This window comes from Rhinolophus sinicus, chromosome 16 (assembly GCF_057876585.1).
Source record: "Rhinolophus sinicus isolate RSI-liver-muscle chromosome 16, RSI-T2T, whole genome shotgun sequence".
NCBI classification, from domain to species: Eukaryota; Metazoa; Chordata; class Mammalia; order Chiroptera; family Rhinolophidae; genus Rhinolophus; species Rhinolophus sinicus.
This window is the reverse complement of record NC_142516.1, coordinates 184,690,794-184,715,603: the sequence shown is the minus strand read 5'-3', so window position 1 is coordinate 184,715,603 and position 24,810 is coordinate 184,690,794. Positions and strand designations below refer to the sequence as shown.

Genomic DNA, 24,810 nt, shown 5'->3' with positions numbered 1-24,810 from the left:
GAGATTTTCATCACCCAAAAAAGAAACTCTATACACATTAAACAGTCTGGAAATATTTACTTTAAAAGCTTGGTAAACATGCAGAATCCAAAGTATAGTGGGGGAGGGGGGAGCTTTAGAATCTGCATCGTTAACAAGTCCCCAGGTGTTTCTGACCCAGTTGGTCCCCAAAGCGCATCTGAGTAACTCTCCTCTAAAGCTAAAGCTATTTCGACACAGTGCAACACAGTCTAATTTTAGAAGAGACGCACAGTCAGTAACTGGACTGTTTCCTAGCAATACTCCCTAGATCTCCCTGGGACCTCACCGCCATCTTCCAACAAATGAGGTCTCATTAGCATTAACAATTAAAAATTTTCTTTTTCTAACCTCACTGCTCTTTTGGGACTTCTAGCTCTTTAGTAAAGACTGTTCAGATATTCCTGAGTGTCTACAACGAATGTTTCCCATCTCTTTGCCCCTTGTGGGGGCAGAGCCCCAGAAAGCAGTTTCCAGGCTCTCGGCCTCACATAGACAGGTGCTGGCTCAGGTAGTAAATGGCCAACTGTGATTGCATGGCCATCAGCTGTGGCTAGTTGGCCGTCAGCTGTAACCAGTGAGCCATTGGCCACTAATATAACTGCTGTGGCTACGCTAGGAAGGAAGAAAGAGAGGAGAGAGGATGGGGGCTAGCAAGAAGATGGCAGCTAGGCTGGCAAGTGTGGATGGCGGTTTGCGGACAGTGTGGATCCAGCCTCCAATGAGAGTATAGTGCCGCCAGAGAGAATATAGTGGTATGACTCCCCTACCTATGGCTCCGTGGGTGTTCCTTTTTGGCCTCACCATATCTTGCGTTCTTGTATGGGGAGCGGGAGCAGAGACCCCGCAGGCCGCCCCGCACAACACCCCTGTTCTCTAATCACCAAGTCACTTGGAGACTCCTCTCGTGTCATAAATCATGGTGGCCATACCAAAGTTGTCCAAGTCCATGGCAAGGGTGTGTCGTGCGGGACACCCTGCTCGCTGCGCCATTTGTTGTGCAGGAGACCCTGCTCGCTGCACCATTTGTCGTGCAGGGCGTCCAGTGGGGTCTCTGCTCCCGCTCCCTACATAAGAACGCAGGACACGGTGAGGCCAAAAAGGAACATCCACGGAGCCATAAGTAGGGGAGTCATATCACTATATTCTCGCTGGCGGCATCTGCCTCTCTGCAATCCGGTCTTGCCAGCCCAGCCACCATCTTCTTGCTAGCCCCCATTTTCTGCTAGCGTAGCCACAGCAGTTATATTAGTGGCCAATGGCTCACTGGTTACAGCTGACGGCCAACTAGCCACAGCTGATGGCCATGCAATCACAGTTGATGGCCATTTACTACCTGAGCCAGCACCTGTCTATGTGAGGCCGCGAGCCTGGAAACTACTTTCTGGGGCTCTGTCCCCACAGGTGCTACCTTCCAAGCTTCCCTATCTTAGGTGGCTTCCCTGGAAACAGACTCTGAGATGAAGAGTTGCATGTGGAAGGTGTTTTGGGGGAGTGCTCTCTGGAAAAACACGTGTAAAGAAGCAAGGAAGGCAGACTGAGCAGAGGGGGAGGCCAAGGGCTCAGCTAGTCTTGTGATCCAGTCGGGGGGGTGTGGTGAGGGATGCCCGTTCTATATTAACTCAGATCGAGGCAAGCCAGCTGGGCCTTTGTATTCCTGCAAGTAGCCCGTCGCTGGTCATAGCTGCTCTGGGGGGCAGTGGGGACGGTTCCTTGTGGTAGAGGGCATTGTCCTGTGAGGGACACAGCTGTGAGCCATCAGCAGCTGATATTCCCAGCCTCTGAGCTAGGGGCGTTTAGCCCGGAAGAGGCTCTCTGAGCAGAACACTGCGGTATCCACTCCACACCACTCTTTGGCCACTCACACCCAGAGCTTTTTTATAGTAAATTCACTTCATCTGGAAATAGCTTACCCAGGATTCTGGTTGGTCTCGTTTCCTGTGGAACTCACCAGAAAATGTCAGTGGAAAGAACAAAAGCCCTACTGTTGCAGTTGCCCGGAGGCTGTAACTGATCTTTGATACCCACCTCGTCCTTTCCTCAGTTTAGATTGCATTTAGCGTCAGCCGTCACCCATGCTGGCCTAGGTGGCTTGCCCAGTCCAGTGACCTGGACTGTCGTTCTTGAGGGGTCTGAGTCCCCAGTGACCACGATCCTGCAGCTCCTGCACTTGTTGATTTACTACAAACTGAGTACCTGAGCACCCACATGCTCCCAGAGATGGCTTGAGCACCCTGCCCTGCCCCCGCCGTGCAGCAGTGACTCTACATTCCTCCTAGTCAAGGTCTACGACACACCCACTGGCTCCTGTGGGAGGGCATTTTGACACAGAAACTAGGATGGCAGAGCTCTGAGAGACCACGCTGCACCTTTAAGGTGCCATCATGTGTAACTTGTTAACTAAAAAAGTATTCTAGGTGGAAAGGAAATAATTTGATGAACTGTTTCTGAGCTTCTCTGTCCTGATACTCCAAGCCCTTTCCATCAAGAAACTAAAACTTGTCATTGATCCTGAATTCCTATCTAGCTATTTCCCACCTCTTCTTACATAGCCCAAATCCTCAAAGGACAGTCCATACCAGCATTTACAAAGCATCCAAGAAATACTAGTTCTATGATACGAAAAAGCAATTTTATGGTAAATGCATTCGGGAATTTGAATTATCACTAACAGCTAAGATTTGCTGATAGCTGAGTATAGATCAGGCACTATGCTAAGAGCTTTCAAAATATTATCTCATTTATTCAGGCACTCATTCAACAAATATTTACGGAGTTCCTACTATGTGCCACTTACTGTAGTAGGTGCTGTGTATGAAACATAATACAATAACCACAAAAGACATACTTCCTACCCTCATAGGGCTCACACTTTAGTGGGAAGACAGGTATCAACCAAAGAACCACAAACAAATGCACAATTGCAGTGGTGCTTAATGCTAGAAAGGAGAGATACATGGTACGATCAGAGAATGTGATCAGAACTTGATTTAGAAAAGTTACAGAAGCCTTCCATAGCAAACTGGAAATTTGGCTGGGATTAGAAATTGAATAGGATATATTTATTATTACATGTATAATTACTAAATATATACAATTATATATAATGCATACAAATACACCCACATATATGTATGTATGTGTATATATATATTATATACATTTATATTATATATATAATATATTATATATTATATTATTGTATTACATATATATATATATATATATCAAAGGTGCCAAAAAAATGTAGACAAGTGGACACTTTGGTCAGCGTTGCTCAAGCAGTAGTTTGCCGTAATCAGAAGTGTCTAGACGCTGATGGGAACCACTTTGAGCACCTCTTGTAATTGCAGAAGTCAAACGTGACTTGTATTCATCTTTTGTTATCAGTATATATTGAGTATTATGATTTTAATACAGTTTTTTCCTTTCTTAAAATGTGTATACATGTTTTTGGCACCCTCTGTATATGGTGCCAAAAAATGTATACACATTTTAAGAAAGGAAAAAACTATTAAAATTGTAATACTACTCAATATATGGTGCCAAAAAAATGTATACACATTTTAAGAAAGGATAACTATTAAAATTGTAACACTCAATATATACTGGTAACAAAAGATGAATACAAGTCATGTGTGTACATGGTTTTGGCACTCCCGGTATATACATATATATAGAGAGAGTATATACAATTATATATACCACATAATTGAGGGTGAAGGGAAATCAGTCAAAGATAATGAATGACATGATTAGATTTGCATTTTAGAAAGAACATCCTGGAAATTATGTGGAGAAGAGAGAGATGAGAGGGTGACAAGATTGGAGAGAGGAAAATATTAGGAGGTCCCTGCAACAAATCACAAAGTTGTGATTAAGGTCTGAACCAGGGCAACGGAAGGGCGACTGAGAAGAGGGAAAAGAGTGGACGGCGATGAGAGAGGTAAATCTGACAGGCCTTGGCTATCATTTGGACACAACAAAGTATGAAAAGGTTTAAGGAGGACCTCAGGTTTAATTTGGTTAAGAGATTAAAATGGGTCACTAGTGACTAGCACAGGGATGCAGGAGGAGAAGCAAGTACTTGGAGAGAAGAAATGCATCCTGTTTTGGGTCTTAGGTTCCTGTGAGTGCGTTAGGTTAGGATTATGTGATTCAGACACAGTGACATTTTAGACCAGCTCATCCTTTGTTGTAAGCTGTTGTCCTGCTCACTGCAGGGTGTTTAGGAGCATCCCTGGCCTGACCCACCAGATGCCACTACTACCCTGTCCCCAATTCTGAAAATCAGAACTGTCTCCAGACAGTGCCAAATGTTCCCTGGGGGACAAAATCGCTGCTTGTTGAGAATCACTGATTTGGATGGAGATGGCTACCAGGGGTTCAACTGCCGTGCACGTATGTGCTAATGTACTCACGATTGCATCTCTGCCCACACCTGCTCCCGAGCTCTAGACTCACATAATAAACAGCGTACTAGACGTTTCCTGGTTGGCTGGACAGAATGAGGGCCCAACTCAGCTCAGGGTGACATTTGTACTCTATCTGCACAAATTCTATTTGGAATTTCACTGACAGCTCTTTAAAATGCATAAGGGGCACAAACTGTTGTCAAATTCTTGTATGTATAGAGAAGTTTCCTTAAGAAAAACAATAACCGTTACCAGAAGGTGGGGGGAGGGGGTGGTAGATGAGGGTAAATGGGGTCAAATATAAGGTGATGGAAGGGAAACTGACTCTGGGTGGTGAGCACACTATGTGTTATATAGATGATGTATTACAGAATTGTACACCTGACAACTTTACTAGCAATTGTCACCCCAATAAACCTTAATAAAAAAAATGAAAAAAACATTATTTTTATTTGGGGGCTCTCTTTATTTTCTTGGGAGTAATGGCTCCTTAATACTAAATAGGTAGATCTTTTAGGACATTAGGGAAATGTAAGAAATCAGAAACAGATTTTTCAATTACCTAAAATTGGTCAGATTGGGTTGTCCTAAATTCATGGATTTAAATGTGTCAAGGAGAATTCATTCCTACACATTCTCTTGGTGTGGGACTAGAGCTGATATTCTTTCCTTTTATTTTATTATTTTCTCCAATAATAAAATGAGTATATGTCTATAGTCGAAATATTTTGAAACATAAAAAGGATCAACAAAAGTGTATAATTACTCATGAACTTACCAGTTAGATGTAACCTAGATTTTTATGTTCTTATTATACATTTTTTAAAAATTGGAATCATGTTGGATACATAGTGTTGTTTCCTAGTCTTTTAAACATTATTTTATGAAGATTTTGTAACTGTAATATAATTTAGCTAATAATTCCTATTGAACAAGTGATTTTCAGTATTTCAGTGTAAGTAATGCTGCACAAAACATTCTTGGACCAAATCTCTGAGAGCATCTCTGTGTTTCCTCAAGCTACAGTCCTATGGGGGTGTAAAAGATTTCTGGGTCCCTGATACATGTCGTATTGCATCCCAGAATAGCTGTGCCACTTTACACACCCACCAGGATGTATAAGATGAGTCTCTTACGCCATTCCCACCTTTATTATCAAGGCTTCTTAAAAAAATCTTTGCTTGTCTGATGTGCATAAGCATTTTTTTCACCTTAAGTTGGCAATCAGATTTGTGTTATGAGTTGTTCTCCCCATTGTTACAGTGGGAAAGGAAAAGCATTCAGCTGACCTGAGGCTAACAGTGTCCAGGCTTGGAACCATGGGGAGGGCTATGAAGAGGGGTTTGCACCCCCACACTTCTTTACCCACAGTTGCCTCCCATCTTAGTGGCATCCAGCATCGTCACGCTTTTTTCCCCTATCAAATTTTGCTCTCCGAAGGATCTGACAGATATTGGGTAAGGCTAACTTTCTTAACCATGGATGGACATTCGCATTTTAGTTTTGCTGTTTTACTTGCAAACAATGTGATGTGTTTCTCTGACCATACAGGGGCCTCTAGGTGTGGGAGGGTTGGAGGAAGACCCCGGTCCTGAAGGGTGGGACTGGTCCCGAGAGAGTGAGATCACTGCCTGTGTGTGAAGTGCCTGTTTCTGAAACCTGCCTGACCAAGCGTCAGATCAGAGGGAGGGAATAAATCAGTCCACGTCCGGTGGCAAGCAAACCTCTGGATGAAACCTTGTTTATTTTGTTGATTTGTTCGTTGGGTGTGTGATGTGGGCATGGTGGTGTAAGACATTTTTTCTCTTCTTCCATCTTCTCTCCCTTCCCTTCCTTCCTTTTTCAAATTAGAAAAATTACACACGCTTGTTTGAACCTGCAATTTGTTACAACAAGCATGTGTTGTTTTTGTAATTTAAAAATACCAAAAGAAAGAAACAATTTTCCCGTATCCCATCATTCTACCCCTCTGAAGCGATCATGTCAGCAGATAGTATGGGAACCTCCCCACCTCCCTGAACTCACATAACACAGACCAACACGAGCTTGTGGGGGGACTGCTCACTTCTTTTCCTTTTACTATTATGCCTATTATTATTGTTCGGTCTATTGCTGTTATTACTACTATGCTTATTACTCTGCAGCTTGCTTTGTGAACAATACATCACACAAATCGTTTTAGACTAACTTACTCCTCCTCCCTTTTAAAAGTAGCTTTGAACTGAATGAAGTAATAGGCGCACATGGTATGAAGTTCAAACAATCCAAACATATTCAGAGAAATGTTCATCTGCCTCCCACCCTATGCCCTCAGTCTTTTTCCCCAGAGGCAACAACTGCAGATAATAACAGGACGTTAAGAAAGCACTTACACATGATTACACTTTTATTATAAAGGATACAAATCAAGAACAGCCAAGTAAAGAGACACCAGGGGTGAGATCTTGGAAGGTGCCAAACACCGAGACTCTGTTCCCTCTCTCCCTGGAACCGGGCTGAGCACCTTCCTATGCTCACTAGCAGGAAGTCCCCTGAGCTGTAGTGCCCAGTTTCTGCAGGAGTTTTGGCCACCCGATTGAGCTCAGTCTCTAGCCCCTCGCTCCCCAGAGGTCAGGGAAGTTGGGCTGGTATCACGCGGTTCAAAGCCCCAACGCTCTGATTGCACCATTGGTCTTTCCGGCATGACCAGCCCCCATCAAGCTATGGGGACTCACCATGAGTCGCCTCATTCCCACAAACTCAAATGGGATCCAAGGGGTTCAGGAATAACAGACAGTCCTCTCTGTGCCAGGAACCCGAGACAAAGCCCAAATTCTTTAGTAAAGGCTCCAAAGCACAATTCGAAAACCACTAACAGAGCAAAAGCTAAATTTTAAATATAATACAGCCTAAAAAGACTATAAATTCCATGAGGGCAGGGAACTGGTTTACTCCCTACTATTCCCCGAGTGAATAGTGCGATATGGAGCATACAGTGGCGCTGGTAACGTATGAAAGTTTCCTTAAACCCAATCACATGTTGTCTAGAACCTTTGCTCCTAGTTACTTCAAGCACCAGTATGTATTTTCCCTTCCCCATATCTAGTCTGTAAGCTCCTAGAGGCCAGAGGTCTCCGTATATTCTAAGGATGTGATAAATGCTTATTATATAAATTAATCCGTCTGCATCAATAATCACAAGGCGTGATTACTTCAAATGACACTGTTGTTTAAAAGAAAAACAGATTTCACACATGACTTGGTCCTAACACAAATAACTCACAATGGCAATTTTAGATATTTACCGTTAAATTCTGGGGTCTCTTGTTTAATGGAGAAAAGGCTATTAAGGGTAAAGGTATGCTTAGAAAAAAGGTTAAGCATCATCTATGTTCTAAGGGTTTTTCTTCCTCCTTTTTTCCCCCCTTTTTCAGCTTTGAGGTACAATTCACACATAAAATTGTAAGATATTTAAAATGTGTATCATGGTAATTTCATATACGTTTACATTGTGAAAAGATTATTCCCATCAAGTTAATTAATAGTGTATCTATCACCTCACATATGTATATCTGTATGATATACACAGGTATATGTGTGCGTGCGTATAGCGGTGACTTCTTTGGCGAAAACATTTAAGTTCTACTCTCTCAGCAAATTTCGATTATATAACACAGTGTCATCAACTCTAGTTCCCATATGACACGTTAGAGCTTCAGCCCTTATTCATCTTACAACTGAAAGTTTGTACCCTTTTACCGTCCTCCCTCTTCCCTGTGCGCCCCAGCACCTGTCACCTACTTTTTTTTCCTCCTTCTAAGTGAGAGTTTTTGAAGCTGTTAGTAAATTGACCTTTTATTACTAGATATATTTGCTAGCGTTTCTAGCACCACAGTAATGGTCAGGGTGCTTGGTGTGGAGTCATTTTAGATGATGAGGAACTACACTCTTCCTTCCTTCTGCCTCCCACTCCAACTATAAATAAAATTACTGTTTATTATAACCATTTGGTTCTGAGAAAAAGATTTTCCATAACATACCGCCTACATCCATGCTTAGTTCCTCCTTGTGACCTATTTTGATTGTTTTGCCCAAACCTAACAATTTCTTATTTCTTTTCTAGCCTCTATTTACTATATTGTCTTTTGAAAATTACCACTAAATGGTACTGATTAGTCACCTACTGTATCAGGCATCGTCTGACACCTGGGCTCTACAGTCTTAAAGAGGTAATGCCAAAGAATCTAGTCAAAGTGACCAAAATGGACAGAAAGTGACTAACATTAAGTATAAAAGAAACTAATAGTCACCTCCATTGTGAAGGCTGCTGTAAAAAACAGAAAATGACAAGTGTTGGTGCGAATGTGGAGAAATTAAAACCCTAGTATACTGCTGGTGGGAATAGAAAATGGTGCAGCTGCTATGGAAAATATTATGGTGGTTCCTCAAAAAATTAAAAATAGAATTGATTACACTTTTATTATAGATTCAGAAATTCCATTTCTGGGTATATACCCAAAAGAATTAAAAGCAGGGACTAGAAGAGATATTTGTACCTCCATGTTCATACAGCATTATTTACAGTAGCCAAAAGGTGGAAGCAACCCAAGTGCCCATTGATGGACAGACGGATAAACAAAATGTGATGTATACATACAAAGGGCTATTTTTCAACCTTAAAAAGGAAGTAAATTCTGACATATGGCACAACGTGGAGGAGCCTGGAGGATATTGTGCTAAATGAAATAAGACAAAAGGACAAATACTGTATGAATCTACTTATATGACATGATGGTTAATTTTATGTGTTAATATGACTACGCCACGGGATGCCCAGTTATTTGGTCAAACATTCTGGGTATGTCAGTGAGGATGCTTCTGGGTGAGATTAGCATTTGCGATGTCAGCGTGAGTAGAGCAGATTGCCCTTCCTAATGTGGGTGGGCCTTATCCAATCAGTTGAAGGCCTAAATAGAAGAAAAGGGCTGCCACTCCTGTAAGAGGGAACTTCTGCCTGATTCTTTGAGCTGAGACACTGGCCTTTTCCTGCCTTTGGACTCAAAATAAAGCATCAGCTCTTCCTGCCTGTGAGCCTGCCAGCTCTCAGACTGGTACTATACCATCAGCTCTCCTGGGTCTCCAGCATGCTGACTGCAGGTTTTGGGACTTCTCAGCCTCCATAATTGTGTGAGCCAATTCCTTATAATAAATGTCTCTATCTATATCTAATCTATATATTCTGTTAGTTCTATTTCTCTGGAGAACCCTAATGCATATGAAGTACTTAGAGTAGTAAATTCATAGAGACAGAAAGTAGAATGGTGGTTGGCAGAGGCTAGGAGTGGGGAGAAAGAGGAGGTATTGTTTAATGGCTACAGAGTTTCAGTTTGCCAAGATGAAAAGAGGTCTTGATAATGGTGATGGTAGCACAACAATGTGAATGCATTTAATGACACTGAACTGTACAGTTAAAAATGGTTAAGGTGGTAAATTCTATGTGACATGCATTTTTTGCCACATTTTAGAAACCTTTTAAAGTTTTAAAAAGCTAAGTAATAGTTTCAGCTATTAAACATACCAGTTAGCTGTGATGACGATAACCAAATGCAAGAGTGTAACTGTCTTTGTGTTATTTCCCAACCTCATTACCCATGGTTTGTATTATAGAATGTGGTGTTGGTGGCGGTAATGGCCGTCATCACCAGCCTTTACTAATTTATTGTTACTTAGTAAGAATGTAGAAAAAAAGAGAACATTACCATTTATTCAAGAGATACTCAATGAGCACTACTCTGCCAAGCAGGGGGCTAGGCGCTTGGGAGACAATGCCCAACCAGACAGTCCTCCTGAAGCTAAGGGTGCAGAGAAGTAGAGACAATGCACGGTAAGTAACACTTACAGACTGTGATGAGGCAGTGAGATAGAAAATAGGAAAGGAGGCCTGCTTTGATAGACTGAATAAGGAAGCTTCTCTGAGAAATAGCATTTTAAGCTGAGACCTGAAACAGGAAAGAACCAGTTATGGAAATACTGGGAGAAGAATATTCCAAGCAGAGGGAGAAACAAGGGTAAAAGCACACTAATTCCTGAACTACTTAAGAAAGTGGGACTTACAGGCAGTTGCATACTTTGAGTGGTGCTGAATGAAAGAAACTTCAATAAGCTTAGAGTAATGACATACGAGACGGGATCTTCCCATCTCATATATAAGAGGCTAATATTCTGTGATAGCAAATTCTTTTAAGTAATATCGGAAGGGTAAATACATATACAAACGAAACAAAAATCCCTGTAAGAAACAGAATAGTTCTCGAAAGTTTGGGCACGTGTTGATTTTTAACAATTAATTATATACACTATGGATTGACCATTTAAAAAGTAATATTATAGATAATCCTTTTAAATAGTGAAAATTGGTCTCTAATTTAGCTTCCCGATAAACTCCTATATGGTGAAATGCATTTGTGATTATGGTCCTCAGCCCAAACTTAGTATTAGAACAATGATGTACCAGGTATTAAATCAGAGACGAAGGGTGGCTCTGGGAAACTGGGTTTCCAGAATGCTGGAAAGTATGGAGCAGAGACACCTGGGCTGATTCTGTTCTCCCTTGCTGGCCTTTGCTGATGTGGGACTGCAGTCAAGGATCAAACAAGCCTGCCATAAGTATTTTCTTAGCCAGAAGTATGTAGGTTAAAAATTTTCCTGACTAGGCATTGAGTGTAATGAAAATTATGGTGCTACAAAGATTGAACTTTCCACACTTGGTAAGACCCTATCTGGAGTAGAAAATTGTGATGGAAAGATGTCCCCTCCACTAGACTTTGGGAGCCAAGAGAAATACACGTGTGGCCATCTTGCTTCCACCAAGATATTTTTCTGCTTTGTTAATAAGTTAGGAGCTAAGTGTAACTCACAGTTATAACCTATGGCCCCCCATATTTCCACATATGTAGAGAGGTACTATAAAGAGATGAAACATCCTTCAGGTGAGCAACTCTGAAATGCTTCAGGGGTCAGAGCTGGCATCAGTAAGAACTTTTGAAATTACGATTGACAAAAAGCTAAGTCAAATTTACAATAAGTATTTATTTACTTACAGATAACCAAAGGTGAATATGAAATTCATAATTATATTTGGTTTGTTTAGTTTTTCATATATGTACATTAACTCACTACATTCAAACCCACTAGTGTTTTCAATTTTGTTGACAATACCTAGTGACTTTGATCTTCTTGGAGTAGTCTCTTTGAACCCTCTGACCTGATCCCATGGAGACTGGTGGTCTTTTGGTTTGCTATATAGCAGTCTCCTTTGAATTTCTCTTCATCACCATTCAGGGATTCCCTTTTCCTTTCTGCTGTGTCACATCTCTATTTCCCAAGATCCCGTGTCTTCCTCTTTCTTGGTTTACTCCCTCTCTTCTTGAAAGAGATGCATGGGAAATAAATTGTTTTTGAGATTTTGCATGTCTGAAAATTTCTCTCCTCTACCTTCACTCTTAATTGATAGTTTGGCTGGGTATATAATTCTTGGAAATGAATTTCTTTCAGAATTTTGAAGACCTTGCTTCATTGTCATCTGTCTTCCATTATTGCTACAGCAAGGACAGACTTCTTCCTGGGGGCAAATATAATGAATATCAAATAGACTTCTTGCTATAATGTACCCCTAAATAAAAAATACACAGCAAGAAGTACCATCTATGCATTCAATATTCAACAAATTTAGATATTGTAACTCAGTGCAAAAGATAAAAAGTTATCTTGTTGGAATCTTTACTGTCCTGATAAACAGTCACCTGGGATTATAGTGTCTCCCTCTCTTCCCTTTTAGCTATGACTTTGGAAGTCCAATGACATTCTGATTCATAATTTTTATATGAAGACTGATTTTCCATCTGGAAGCCAGCAGGTTCTTTTTTTTTTTTTTTTTTTTTTTTTTTTTTGTCCTCAGTTTACTGAAACTTCACAAACAACTTCCTTGAGTTTAGCCCTTTAAATCTAGACACTTGCTTCCTTCATCTCTGGAAAATTATCTTGAATGTTGAAGATTCGATAATTTCCTTCCCTGTTCATTCTGTTCTCTCCCTCAGGAACTCCTGAACTCTGGGATTTGTATGTTAGATCTCCTGGACTGATTCTCTAAATTTTAAATCATTTATTTTCCTTTTCTTAGTGTTTTTGTTTCCCTTTCTGGGGAACTTATTCATCTTTATCTTCCAATCTTTCTATTGAGTCATTTTATTTCTGCTATAAAAGTCTTTACACACAACTAACATTGGTCTTTGTTGATTCTCTTATCTTTTTTACTTTGTTAATTTTTATATTTTTATTATTCCTTCTTCAACTCCCTTTGGTTTTAATCCATTATTCTTATTTATACTTCTTAAGTTGAGAAAATAGCCCATTAATTTTCAGTCTCTAAACACAGTGTGGCTTTAGTTCCACATACAGGATTTCATAGGAGGCATTTTCATTATTGTTCAATTTCAAATGTTTCCTAATTTCATTTTCTTCTTTGATCCATGAGTATGCAGAAGCATATCTATTTTTAAAAACTGTGATTCCTCTGAGATGAATGCATATAATAGGTGTGATGTTTTCATGTCCTATCACACACATGACTTTCTCATACTCTGGATAGATAGAATTCAAGAAAAACTACAGTTCCAAGTCTTCTCAGGGCTGCTTTCCTGCCTGTGTCCTTGTCTAAACACATTTCATGATGTAAACGAGCCCTCATCTATTTTCTTCCCCAACCGCTTGCTCAGTTTTATTTTATTTTTATTCTGGTTGCTTGTGAACAAGGGGAGAATACTTAAAAATTGTTTTACAAGAAGTGCTGAAGAGGATGAAGAGTTGGGACAGCCTTAGCAGGAAGACAGAACAATACAGACCACTGTTTTCTAGCTTTATGACTAAATTGTGTGGCACATAGTTGATCTCTTATAAGTACTGCTAAAAATGGGCCATTTTAGACTTCTTGAGCCAGAATGTCAGGACAGGAGTGTGAGATGAAGCCTGAGAATCTACATTTTAATAAGTTCTCCAGATGATCAGGCAGCACACTGCAATCTGGGAATCACTGATATGGACCTGCGATTTCTCAGTAGGATGGATAAGTAAGGAGGGATGAAGCACCTACTTCTTCTAATTGGACATAGCATGGATGGATTAGTAACTGCATTTCCATCCAGTTACATCAATGTGGTAGATAAATGCTATTCCTTCTGACTCTGGAAAAAGCCTAACAGGCAATACCAGTTTTTGTAGTGTGATTTTAAAAAATATGTATGACTATATATATATGTATATTTTTAAATGCTAAGTGAAATAAATTAGACTGAGAAAGACAAATACCATATGATCTCACTTATATGTGCAATCTAAAGAACAGAATAAACAAGCAAACAAAATGGAAAAAGACTCAGAGATATAGGAAAAAAACAAACTGATGGTTGCTAGATGAGAGGGGGTTGGGGGATGGGGAGAAGGTGAAGGGATTAGAAAGTACAAATTAATAGTCACAATATAGTCACAGGGATATGAAATACAGCATGGGGGAAATAATCAATAATGTTGTAAAGATCATGTAAGATGCCAGATGGACACTGGACTTACCAGGGGGATCACGTCATTGACTGTGTAGATGCCTGACCAATGCGCTGTACACCTGAAGCTGAAGTAGAATAATATTGAATGTCAACTATAATTAAATAAATATATATATATATATATATATATATATATATATATATATATATATATATATATATTGTCACGAGATGTAAAGTACAGCATAGTGAATATAGTCATTAGTATTGTAACAGCTATATACGAGGTCGGGGGTAGTAGATTGGGGGAGGGGGGTTAGCACTTTGTGAGGGGTATAAATGTCTAACTATTACATTGCTTTGTACACCTGAAACTAATTTTAAAAATATAGATATGATGTTACTTTAGTGAGCATTTGAGAGAAGTTGCACAGAGGTGTGCCAGATGTCTCTTACAACCAAACACCTCTGGCTCATCTTTTACACATTGCTAAGGTCTATTCTTTCCCATTCAGCCTGATTGTCTCCAACAGGGATTCACTGTTTTGAGCAGACACTATTTTTACTGCCATGTAGCCTGAGGTTGGTGCTTCCTGTCTCCCTTACTTAGTTCATAGTTCACATCACTGCATAAACAATGATCAAAATGTCTGATGTTTAGCCAATTTGTCCATAAGATAAAGTACTTCGTTACTCAGCCATTCAAGATTCTGCATTCTACTCCTCACTCCTGACTTTTCCTCTGGCAATGCCTTCTCTGACTCTCCAAAGATTATGTGCCTCTCACCTTGTCTCACTATCCCTATAAACTAACCATGCTTAGTCATGACTCCAAGCTTCTACTCATGCTCTATATCCCTCTTCTTTGTTTACCCAACTCTAAACTAGCATAAAAAGTAAAACTCTGGTGCTACCTTTACTGGCTCAAATTTCTCCTTCCCATTGCAGATTTGTCATTTTAAAAATTCTTCACCATTTTCCCATTGCATGGAGGTTAATGTGGAAACTCTTACTCCTTGCAAACAACCAGTCCCACTTCTCTTTCCAGTCTGATCTCTACAAACTACTTTATACACTTGACCTCCAGGCACAGTGAATCCCTCTCTGATTCTCAGTTTGGTCACATATTTTCAGCTCTCTGTATCTTTGCATATACTTTTCCCTCCACCAGATGCGACTTGCCCTTTTATCAGACAGACAAACTCTTGCATATCCTTCAAGAATTACTTCAGGTGAACAGATGACATCATAAAATGGCAGCGTGAGGTGAGCCTCCTGAAATCTCCCCTGGAATTTACAACAAATTGAACAACTATAACGCCACAAAGTACTCCCTGCACAGCAGACAGGAAAGACTAAGGCCCACTACTGAAATCACCTAAAGGTGGGCAAATTGCATGAGCAGGGGAGGAAGGGAGAAGTGTGGAGACGGCTCCGCACAGGCGCAGGACGCAGACCTAGCTCGGTGCTCCAAGCTCGCTGCATCCCGGAACTACCGCAGCTGCGAGAGAGGGAAGAACTCAGACTCCTAGGGCTCTGCTTATGGCCCACAGAGCTGAGGGGACAGCATATAACATGGCTGAACCCAATGCTCACAGCAGAGACCTCGGAGCAAAGACTGAGGGAAGAAGGCTGAAAACGGTGGTTTAAGCCCTCACTGCCGAGCAGAGGATGGAAGCCTTAGGCACTAAGACTAGCCGCCCCCTCCTTACCCTCCCAGAACTCGCCCTGCCCCCACCTGCCCAGGCTAAAAGTGGAAAAATAGCAGTGTCATATCAAAAGAACAGAATATTTGCAGCTCTGAGAACTGTGGATTGCAGACGTGGATTCGCAGCATAATTAATTCCAGCAAAGGGGAGGGAGCGGCGGAAGCAGGACTGGCTGTGGTGGTGGTTGCCGCCATTGTTCTGGGCTACCTCTCACGACCCATCCCGTCCCTGTTCCCACTTATCTGGGCAGATCCAGGAGTAAACAGAGCTGCTGAAAAACACGGGCTCTGAATCTGGTGCAGAAACAGCTTTGGAACTTCAGAAGCTCTCTACATCCTCCGTAGGGTTCTATGACCCAGGTGAACTTTTCACAGAGGAGAAGCCCACCTTCCAGGGAAACCCCCATTGTGTGAAAAGCCAGAATAGTGCAGAGAAAATATAACACTACAGTGTGAGAGAGACTAAAAGGCTGCAGTAAGAGATAAAATAAAACATTCTACCAACACCTACTGGAAAACAAAAGAAAGACCTCTTTCTATTAACCTGTTGCAGAAGCCACTCCTGTAGATGTCTAGGGAGAGAAATAATAAATCATTAATTGCTATGAATAACCAAGGTAACAAGACAGCTCAGAAAGAAAATGAAAAGTCTCCAGAAAATGAACTTAAAGACATGGAAATATGTGACTTAAATGACAGAGAATTCAAGACTGCAGTTCTTAAAATACTCAACGAGATACAAGAAAACACAGACAGGAAGTTGAATGAACTCAGAAACACAATCAAAGAACAACATGAACATTTTACCAAAGAGATTAAAATTTAAAAAAAATCAAATAGAATTTCTGGAGATTAAGAACTCAATAAAAGAAATGAAGAATGAAATAGCCACCTTAGGTAGTAGAGTTGACCAGATAGAGGAAAGAGTCAGTGACATTGAAGATAGAAATATGGAAATGACATGGATGGAAGAAGAAAGAGACCGGAGACTTAAAAGAAATGAAAGAACTCTACAAGAACTTTGTGACTCCATCAGAAAGAGCAATATAAGAATAATGGGCATACCAGAAGGAGAAGAAAGAGAGAAGGGAACAGAGAATATATTCGAACAAATTGTTGATGAGAACTTCCCAAACTTGTGGACAGAACTGGATCCTCAAATCCAAGAAGCAAATAGAACACCTAATTACCTCAATCCCAACAGGCCTTTTCCAAAGCACATTGTATTGAAGCTGTCTAAAATCAACAACAAAGAAAGAATCCTCAAGGCAGCCAGGGAAAAGAAGACGGTAACCTACAAAGGAAAGCCCATTAGATTATCATCAGATTTTTCAGCAGAAACTCTACAAGCCAGGAGGGAATGGAACCAAATATTCAAACTATTGAAAGAGAGAAATTATGAGCCAAGAATAATATATCCAGCAAAGATATCCTTTAGATATGAAGGAGGAATAAAGACCTTTCCAGACATACAGAAGCTGAAGGAATTTTCTAATACACGACCTACACTACAAGAAATACTAAAGGAGGCTATTCGACCACAATCAACAGGGACAATTTGTGGCAACCAAAACATCAAAAGGGGGAGAGTAAAGGCCTGAACCGGAATATGGGAATGGAGAAAGTAAGCGTGCTGAAGAAAATGGAATACTCTAAATATCAAACTTTCTTTTACATAAACTTAAGGGTAACCACTCAAAAAAAATCCAGAACTGAAATATATACTGTAATAAAAGAAGAAACAGAGGGAAACATCATAGAATACCATCACACAGAAATAATAAACAACAACAAAAAGGCAAAGAAACAATGGAGACACAGCCTTACCAGAAAACTAAAGCTAGAATGACAGGAAATCCTCACATATCAATAATCACCCTAGATGTAAATGGACTGAACTCACCAATAGAAAAGCACAGAGTAGCAGATTGGATCAAAAAACTAAACCCAACCATATGCTGGCTCCAAGAGACACATTTCAGCTACAAGGACAAGAATAGATTCAAAGAGAAAAGGTGGAAATTGACACTCCAAGCAAATGGTACCCAGAGAAAATCAGGTGTAGCCATAATGATATCAGATGAAACAGACTAAAAGGGTGAAAAAGATAACAAGAGACAAAGATGGATATTTCATAATGGTAAAAGGGACTATACAACAAGAAGACATAACAGTCATCAATATTTATGCCCCCAATCAGGGAGCACCAAAATATACCAAGCAACTACTAACAGAACTAAAGAAATTGACCAAAACACAATTATAAGAGGGGACTAAATACATCACTGACAGCTATGTATAGATCATCCAAACAGAAAATAAATAAAGAAATAGCAGCCCTCAATGACACGTTAGATGAAATGGACATAATTGACATTTATACAGCACTTCATGCTAGAACACCAGATCATACATTTTTTTCTAGTGTACATGGAACATTCTCAAGGATAGACCATATATTGGGACATAAAACTAGCCTCAGCAAATTTAATAAAATTGAAATCATACCTCGCATATTTTCTGATCACAAGGCTTTGAAATTGGATATCAACTACAAAAAGAAAGCAGGAAAAACCACAAATATGTAGAGATTAAACAACATATTTTTAAAGAACAACCAGGTGAAAAAAGAAATAAGAGGAGAGATCAAAAGATACATTGAGGGGCGGACAGTTGGCTCAGTTGGTTAGAGCACGAGCTCTGGGCAAAGAGGCTGCCGGTTGGATTTTCACATGGGCAAGCAAGCTGCACCCTCCGCAACTAGAATGAAGTCAATGAGCTGCTGCTCAGCTCCCGGGTGGCCAGATGGCTCAGTTGGTTGGAGCGCGGGCTCTCAACCACAAGGTTGCCGGTTCGACTCCTCTACTCCCTCAACGGATGGTGGGCAGTGCCCCCTGCAACTAAGATTGAACATGGCACCTTGAGCTGAGCTGCCACTGATCTCCCAGATGGCTCAGTTGGTTGAAGCGCGTCCTCTCAATCACAGGGTTGCCGGTTTGACTCCTGCAAGGGATGGTGTGCTGCACCCCCTGCAACTAACAACTAACAACAGCAACTGGACCTGGAGCTGAGCTGCGCCCTCCACAACTAAGACTGAAAGGACAACAGCTTGACTTGGAAAAGTCCCGGAAGTACACACTGCTCCCCAATAAAGTCCTGTTCTCCTTCCCCCCCAAAAAAAAGTCTTAAAAAAAAAGATACATAGAAACAAATGAGAATGAAAATATATCCTACCAAAATGTTTGGGATGCAGCGAAAGCAGATTTAAGAGGGAAATTTATATCATTACAGGTCTATCTCAAAAAACAAAAACAATTCCACATAAAAAAACCTCACATTACACCTTAAAGAACTAGAAAAAGAAGAACAAATGAAACCCAAGGTCAGCAGAAAAAAGGAAATAATAAAAATCAGAGCAGAACTAAATGAAATAGAGAACAAAAAGACAATAGAAAAAATTAATGTGACAAAGAGCTGGTTCTTTGAAAAGATTAATAAAATTGACAAACCCTTGGCTAGACTTACTAAGATAAAAAGAGAGAAGACATTAATAAAATCAGAAATGAAAGAGGGGAAGTTATCACAGATGCCACAGAAATACAAAGGATCATTCAAGAATACTATGAAGGACTATATGCCACCAAATTCAATAACCTAGAAGAAATGGACAAGTTCTTAGGAACATATAGTCTTCCTAGGCTGAACCATGAAGAACTGGAAAATCTAAATAGACCGATCACCAGTAAGGAAATTGAATCAGTTATCCGAAACCTTCCCAAAAGCAAAAGTCCGGGACCAGATGGCTTCACAAGTTAATTCTACCAAATCTTCAAAAAGGATCTAATACCAGTCCTACTTAAATTCTTCCAAAAAATTGAAGAAGAGACAGTACTCCCTAATTCATTTAATGAGGTCAACATTACCCTGATACCAAAACCTGGTAAGGATAACACAAAAAAAGAAATCTGTAGACCTATATCTTTGATGAATACAGATGCAAAAATCATAAACAAAATTCTAGGAAATTGAATACAACAATGCATTAAAAAGATTATTCATCACAACCAAGTGGGGTTCATCCCTGGGGCACAAGGATGGTTCAACATCCGCAAATCCATCAATGTGATACATCACATAAACAAAATAAAGGACAAAAATCATATGATTATATCAATTGATGCAGAAAAAGTGTTTGACAAGATACAACATCCATTTGTGATTAAAACGTTTAATAAAATAGATATAGAAGGAAAAAAGACTTTTAAAAGAAACCGAAGAAGATACAAAGAAATGGAAAGACATTCCATGCTCATGGATTGGAAGAATCAATATAATTAAAATGTTTGTATCACCCAAAGCAATATACAGATAATGCAATCCCCATCAATATCCCAATGGTATATATTTTTTTAAAGAAATAGAACAAAAAACCATCAGATTTGTATGGAACCACAAAAGACCCCGAATAGCCAAAGCAATCCTAAGAAAAAAGAACAATACTGGAGGTGTCACACTCCCTGACTTTGGCTTGTACTATAGGGCAACAATAATCAAAACAGCTTGGTATTGGCAGAAAAACAGACACACAGACTGATGCAATAGAATTGAGAACCCAGAAATAAATCCACATAAATATGGATAGATAATTTTTGACAAAGAAGCAAAAAACATACAATGGAGAAAAAACAACCTCTTCAATAAATGGCTCTGGGAGAATTGGAAAGCCATGTGCAAAAGAATGAAACTGGACTGCTATCTGTTACCATGTACCAAAATTAATTAAAAATGTATCAAAGACCTAAGCATAAGACCTGAAACAATAAACTTGATAGAAGAAAACATAGGTACTAAACTTATGGATCTTGGGTTGAAAGAGCATTTTATGAATTTGACTCCAAAGGCAAGGGAAGTAAAAGCTAAAATAAATGAATGGGACTATATCAAACTTAAAAGCTTCTGCACAGCAAAAGAAACCATCGACAAAATAAAGAGGCAACTAACTGAATGGGAGAAGATTTTTGCAAACAGCGCCTCCGATAAGGGGCTAATACCCAAAATATACAAGGAACACATACAACTCAACAAGAGAAAAACAAACAACCCAGTTGAAAAATGGGCGGAGGACCTGAAGAGACATTTCTCCAAAGAGGACATACAAATGGCAAATAGACATATGAGAAAATGCTCAACATCACTAATCATCAGAGAAATGCAAATAAAAACCACAATGAGATAGCACCTCACCCCAGTCAGAATGGCGATCATCAAGAAGACAAATATAACAAGTGTTGGAAAGGCTTTGGAGAAAAAGGAACCCTCATACACTGTTGGTGGGAATGCAGACTGGTGCAGCCGCTATGGAAGGTAGTGTGGAGGTTCCTCCAAAAATTAAAAATAGAATTACCGTATGACCCAGCAATCCCACTCCTGGTTATCTACCTAAAAAATCTGAAAACATTTATCCATAAAGACATGTGTGGTCCAATGTTCATTGCAGCTTTATTTACGCTGGCCAAGACATGGAAACAACCAAAATGTCCTTCGAAAGATGAATGGATAAAGGAGTTGTGGTATATATACACAATGGAATACTATTCGGTGGTAAGAAAATATGAAATAAGACGATTTAATACAGAATTGTACACCTGAAATCTATGTAATTTTACTAACAATTGTCACCCCAATGAATTAAAAAAAAAAATCTCTAGGGTCTCAAGACCTAGAAGAAGAATAAAGAAGTCTAACTGGAAAAGAAAAAAGAAAAATAAAGAAAAGATGAAGTAGTACCATTTGTGACAACATGGATGGATCTCGAGATTATAATGCTAAGTGAAATACATTGGAAAGAAAAAGTAGAGAACCATATGATTTCACTGATATGTGGTATATAAAACTGAAAACAACAAAAGGACAAGACAAATAAATGAAGGAACAAAAACTCATAGACATAGACAATAGTTTAGTGGTTATCAGAGGATAAGGGCTCTAGAAGAGGGTAAATGGGGTCTAATAGATGGTGATGGAAAGAGAACTGACTCTCGGTGGTAAACATACAATGTGATCTATAGATGATGTATTACAGAATTGTACACCTGAAATCTATGTAACTTTACTAACAAATGTCTCCCCAATAAACTAATTAAAAAAAAAAGAATTATTTCAAACATTACCTTCTCTGTGAAAACTCGCTGACCTCTCCTAGGTGAAATGCTCCACTTCAGAGTACCTTGAATCTAAATATACTAAAACATGTGTCTCACTGTATTATAATTTTTTATTTCTTTGCTTGTTTTTTATACTTGATGTGAACCCCTTGCTACAGAGTACACAGCAGGAGACTGTATATACAAGAGTTGCTCAACAAATGTTTGAATGACTGCATGCTCTAACGTGTATTGGTCTCCCCATTGTCTTAACTCCAAGAGCTCTTACATTAGTCACTTTGCTAAATTACCTTAGATTGTTCTTGCACTGTTTGAAGTATGGACTGGATTCCAGTGATATTAAGTGGAGATGCCCCATCATGGTACTTAACTCTTCCAGTCTCAGTTTATTCATCTGTAAAATGAGGGATAATAATAACACCTCAATCAAAGTGTTACTGTGTGAAATGAGATGATGCATTAACGTGATGAATACCATCCCTGGCTCATAGTATGTACTTAAAGTGGGAAAGAATGTCACTGACACTTATGTCATTTCCCCCTAGCAGTCTCACAGGGTTGTGAAGCTTATAAGAGAACATAGACATAACACCATGTGGCAATGCACTGTACAAAGGTTTATTCTGTTATCACTGTGTCCCCAACTAGGTAGAAGCCTGCTTCAGCCTTCACCTCTTAAGTCTAAGTCCTCAGCAAGATGCACAAAGCCTTCCCCAGCTCCGCTTCTTTCTTTTACAGCCTCCTATCATTTTCTTCTTAGCACCTATCACAAGGTGAAGCACCAAGTAGGTGCTCAATATAAAGATAGTGACAACTCTAGAATTAGCAATTCCTGTAGCTGAAAGTAAAGCCTCCTGCCTTATTTTTGCTTGATGTTTGTTTTGTATAACTTGATTTTAACATTTTGCCTTGGCCAATTACCTCCTGACATTTTGGAGATGCAGTATAATTATATTAGGCTTAGTTCGCTTTGTGGTTGGACCATTCTGCTTTTGGCATTTATGAAAGGGAGGCAGCCTTAGCCACTGTACTACTTGTTTGTCTTACTAAATACGTAAGTTATGGTTATATAACTCTTGCACTGCATAATGACTAAATAAATGCTTACTTTGGGTTCTTTCTGACATTTTGGCAATTCCTATACGTGACTAAGATATGAGTTTTCCATTTAGAATTTAGGGAAAACGCTAGAACAACAACAAAAAGATGAAGCATAGGGCTTTGGACTACTGTATGGAAACACTGGCTGGTTACAATGAACCAAGACCCGCGCAGGTTCCCACAGGCTAAGGAATTACATCCTCAGTTTCTGGGAAGGGTCTGAAGCAGCGGGAGGGGAGCGCAGTATAGCAAGACTGGGCTATTTACCAAGAAACGAAGACTTAGTACAAACAGCTGAAGAGTGACACCATCAAAGGCTGCTAAAACCCTCAGGGTTTCAGGACGCCTGCAAGGTGACAGGACTGCAGGGTTACGACTGGAGGCCGGCCGGGTGAATCCTGGGAACAGTCGCAGGTGGGGGCGACGAGGGTGAGGCGCGCAGCGGGCCGGGGTTGCAGCTCGGCGGCTGCAGCTCGGCGGCCGGCACAGCTCCCCCGCGAGCGCCCTGCAGCTTCCTCCGCCCCCTGGGGCTCGGGAGGCCCGCGCCTGCGGAGCCGGCGGCGCCGGGGGAAGGCGTTTCCGGCGGACTCGGTGTGGCGCCGCTTCCTGTCCCCCGCGCCGCGCCGTCTCTAGCTGCCCGTCCGGGACGCGGCTGCCCCGGACCCCGTTCCCGGCCCCGACAACGCCCCCGGCTCCATGCAATCCCGGCTCCTGCTCCTCGGGACGCCCGGCGGCCACGGCGGCCCGGCCGCGCGGCGCGTGCGGCTGCTCCTGCGGCAGGTGGTGCGGGGCCAGCCGGGCAGCGACGGGCGGCGGCCCGAGGTCAGACTGGTGCACGCCGGGGCGGGGGCCGACACAGGTAACCCCGGGACGCCCCCTTCCCGCCGCTTCGCTGCGCGGGCGCCTAGACGCGCAGCATCTGGTCCCCACCTCGCCCCTCTCTGCGGTGTCACGCGGGCCGGCGTTTGCGCCCGCGGGGCCCCTTTCGGTCCCCTCCGGGGTCTGATGACCTGGCACAGTGCTGTCTCCTTCCCCCGCCGCTGTTTTCACCCCCACAGTCTGCCGTGGTTATGCTACAGCAAAGGGCAATGCAGCAGCCCCCACAGGTGTTGAAAGCCAGCCTTGACCTTGCTCTGAGTCCCAAGGGCCGAGACGCAGGCTTGTGCCACGCTCCGGCCAGAGCTGGTGGCGGCTTGGAACTGTGCCTTCCTGCCAAAGAACGCTTTGTGCATGGCATTGGGACTGTCCACGAGCCTTTCCAAGTTTTACAGGTTTCCTTTCTCACAGGTTCCCATTTTCTGACAGCTGACAACTACAGTTTAATTTTTTTTTTAAACCCCTGACTCTACAACTGAAGTAATTGAGACCCAGAAGAAACAGTCACTTGTTGGAGGTCACACAGCTAACTAGTGACTAGAATCCCGTGCTCTGATTGCTAAGCTCCGCAGTTTTTGGCTCCACTTGAACTGGTTTTAGGAATCTCTTGTCCTGTGTTGGAGTCAGAGCATTTGTGTGGTTAAGGGAAGGGATGAATGTTGTTCCTGCAATTATTGTGACTTCTAGGGTATTTGTTTATTCCTTTGTTTTTTGCTCCTTGAGTTTTTGTTTGTTTGTTGCTGCTTTGTTCTGGAAGTCAGAGGTCAAGGGTAGAAGTGTAGCATAATCTGTAACTTGGGTTTTGGAGTTAAATACCAGGTCTGACAAGTAAGTTCATGAACTCATCCTAGAAAAGGTGCTACATACCTCCTTGCTGCATACAACCACTACTGTCACCTTCGAAAGTACCCCCCATGGGAAGCTATGCACCGATGCCAGCGCCTAGTCCACCCTTCAAAGCAATTTTGGAACTCTTTTTCTGGAATGGCCAT

At 41.0% G+C, this 24,810-nt stretch overlaps 2 protein-coding genes across 2 annotated transcripts in view; one reads left to right on the top strand and one right to left on the bottom strand.

Annotated features, from left to right (window-relative positions):
• The window catches only part of LOC109457124 (uncharacterized), a 29,038-nt gene extending 5,398 nt beyond the window's left edge, over positions 1 to 23,640 (bottom strand). Inside the window, exons 1-3 of the mRNA XM_088793446.1 lie at positions 23,636 to 23,640; positions 23,210 to 23,594; positions 22,132 to 22,235 (exon numbers count right to left, since the gene is read on the bottom strand). Of these exons, the coding sequence (XP_088649572.1) occupies positions 22,132 to 22,235; positions 23,210 to 23,594; positions 23,636 to 23,640 (494 nt within the window). The remainder of the gene's footprint in view (positions 1 to 22,131; positions 22,236 to 23,209; positions 23,595 to 23,635) is intronic.
• Positions 23,519 to 24,810, top strand: part of VWA8 (von Willebrand factor A domain containing 8) — a 305,649-nt gene continuing 304,357 nt past the window's right edge. The window contains exon 1 of the mRNA XM_074329337.2: positions 23,519 to 23,801. Coding sequence (XP_074185438.2) covers positions 23,639 to 23,801 — 163 coding nt within the window. The 5' untranslated portion in view covers positions 23,519 to 23,638. The remainder of the gene's footprint in view (positions 23,802 to 24,810) is intronic.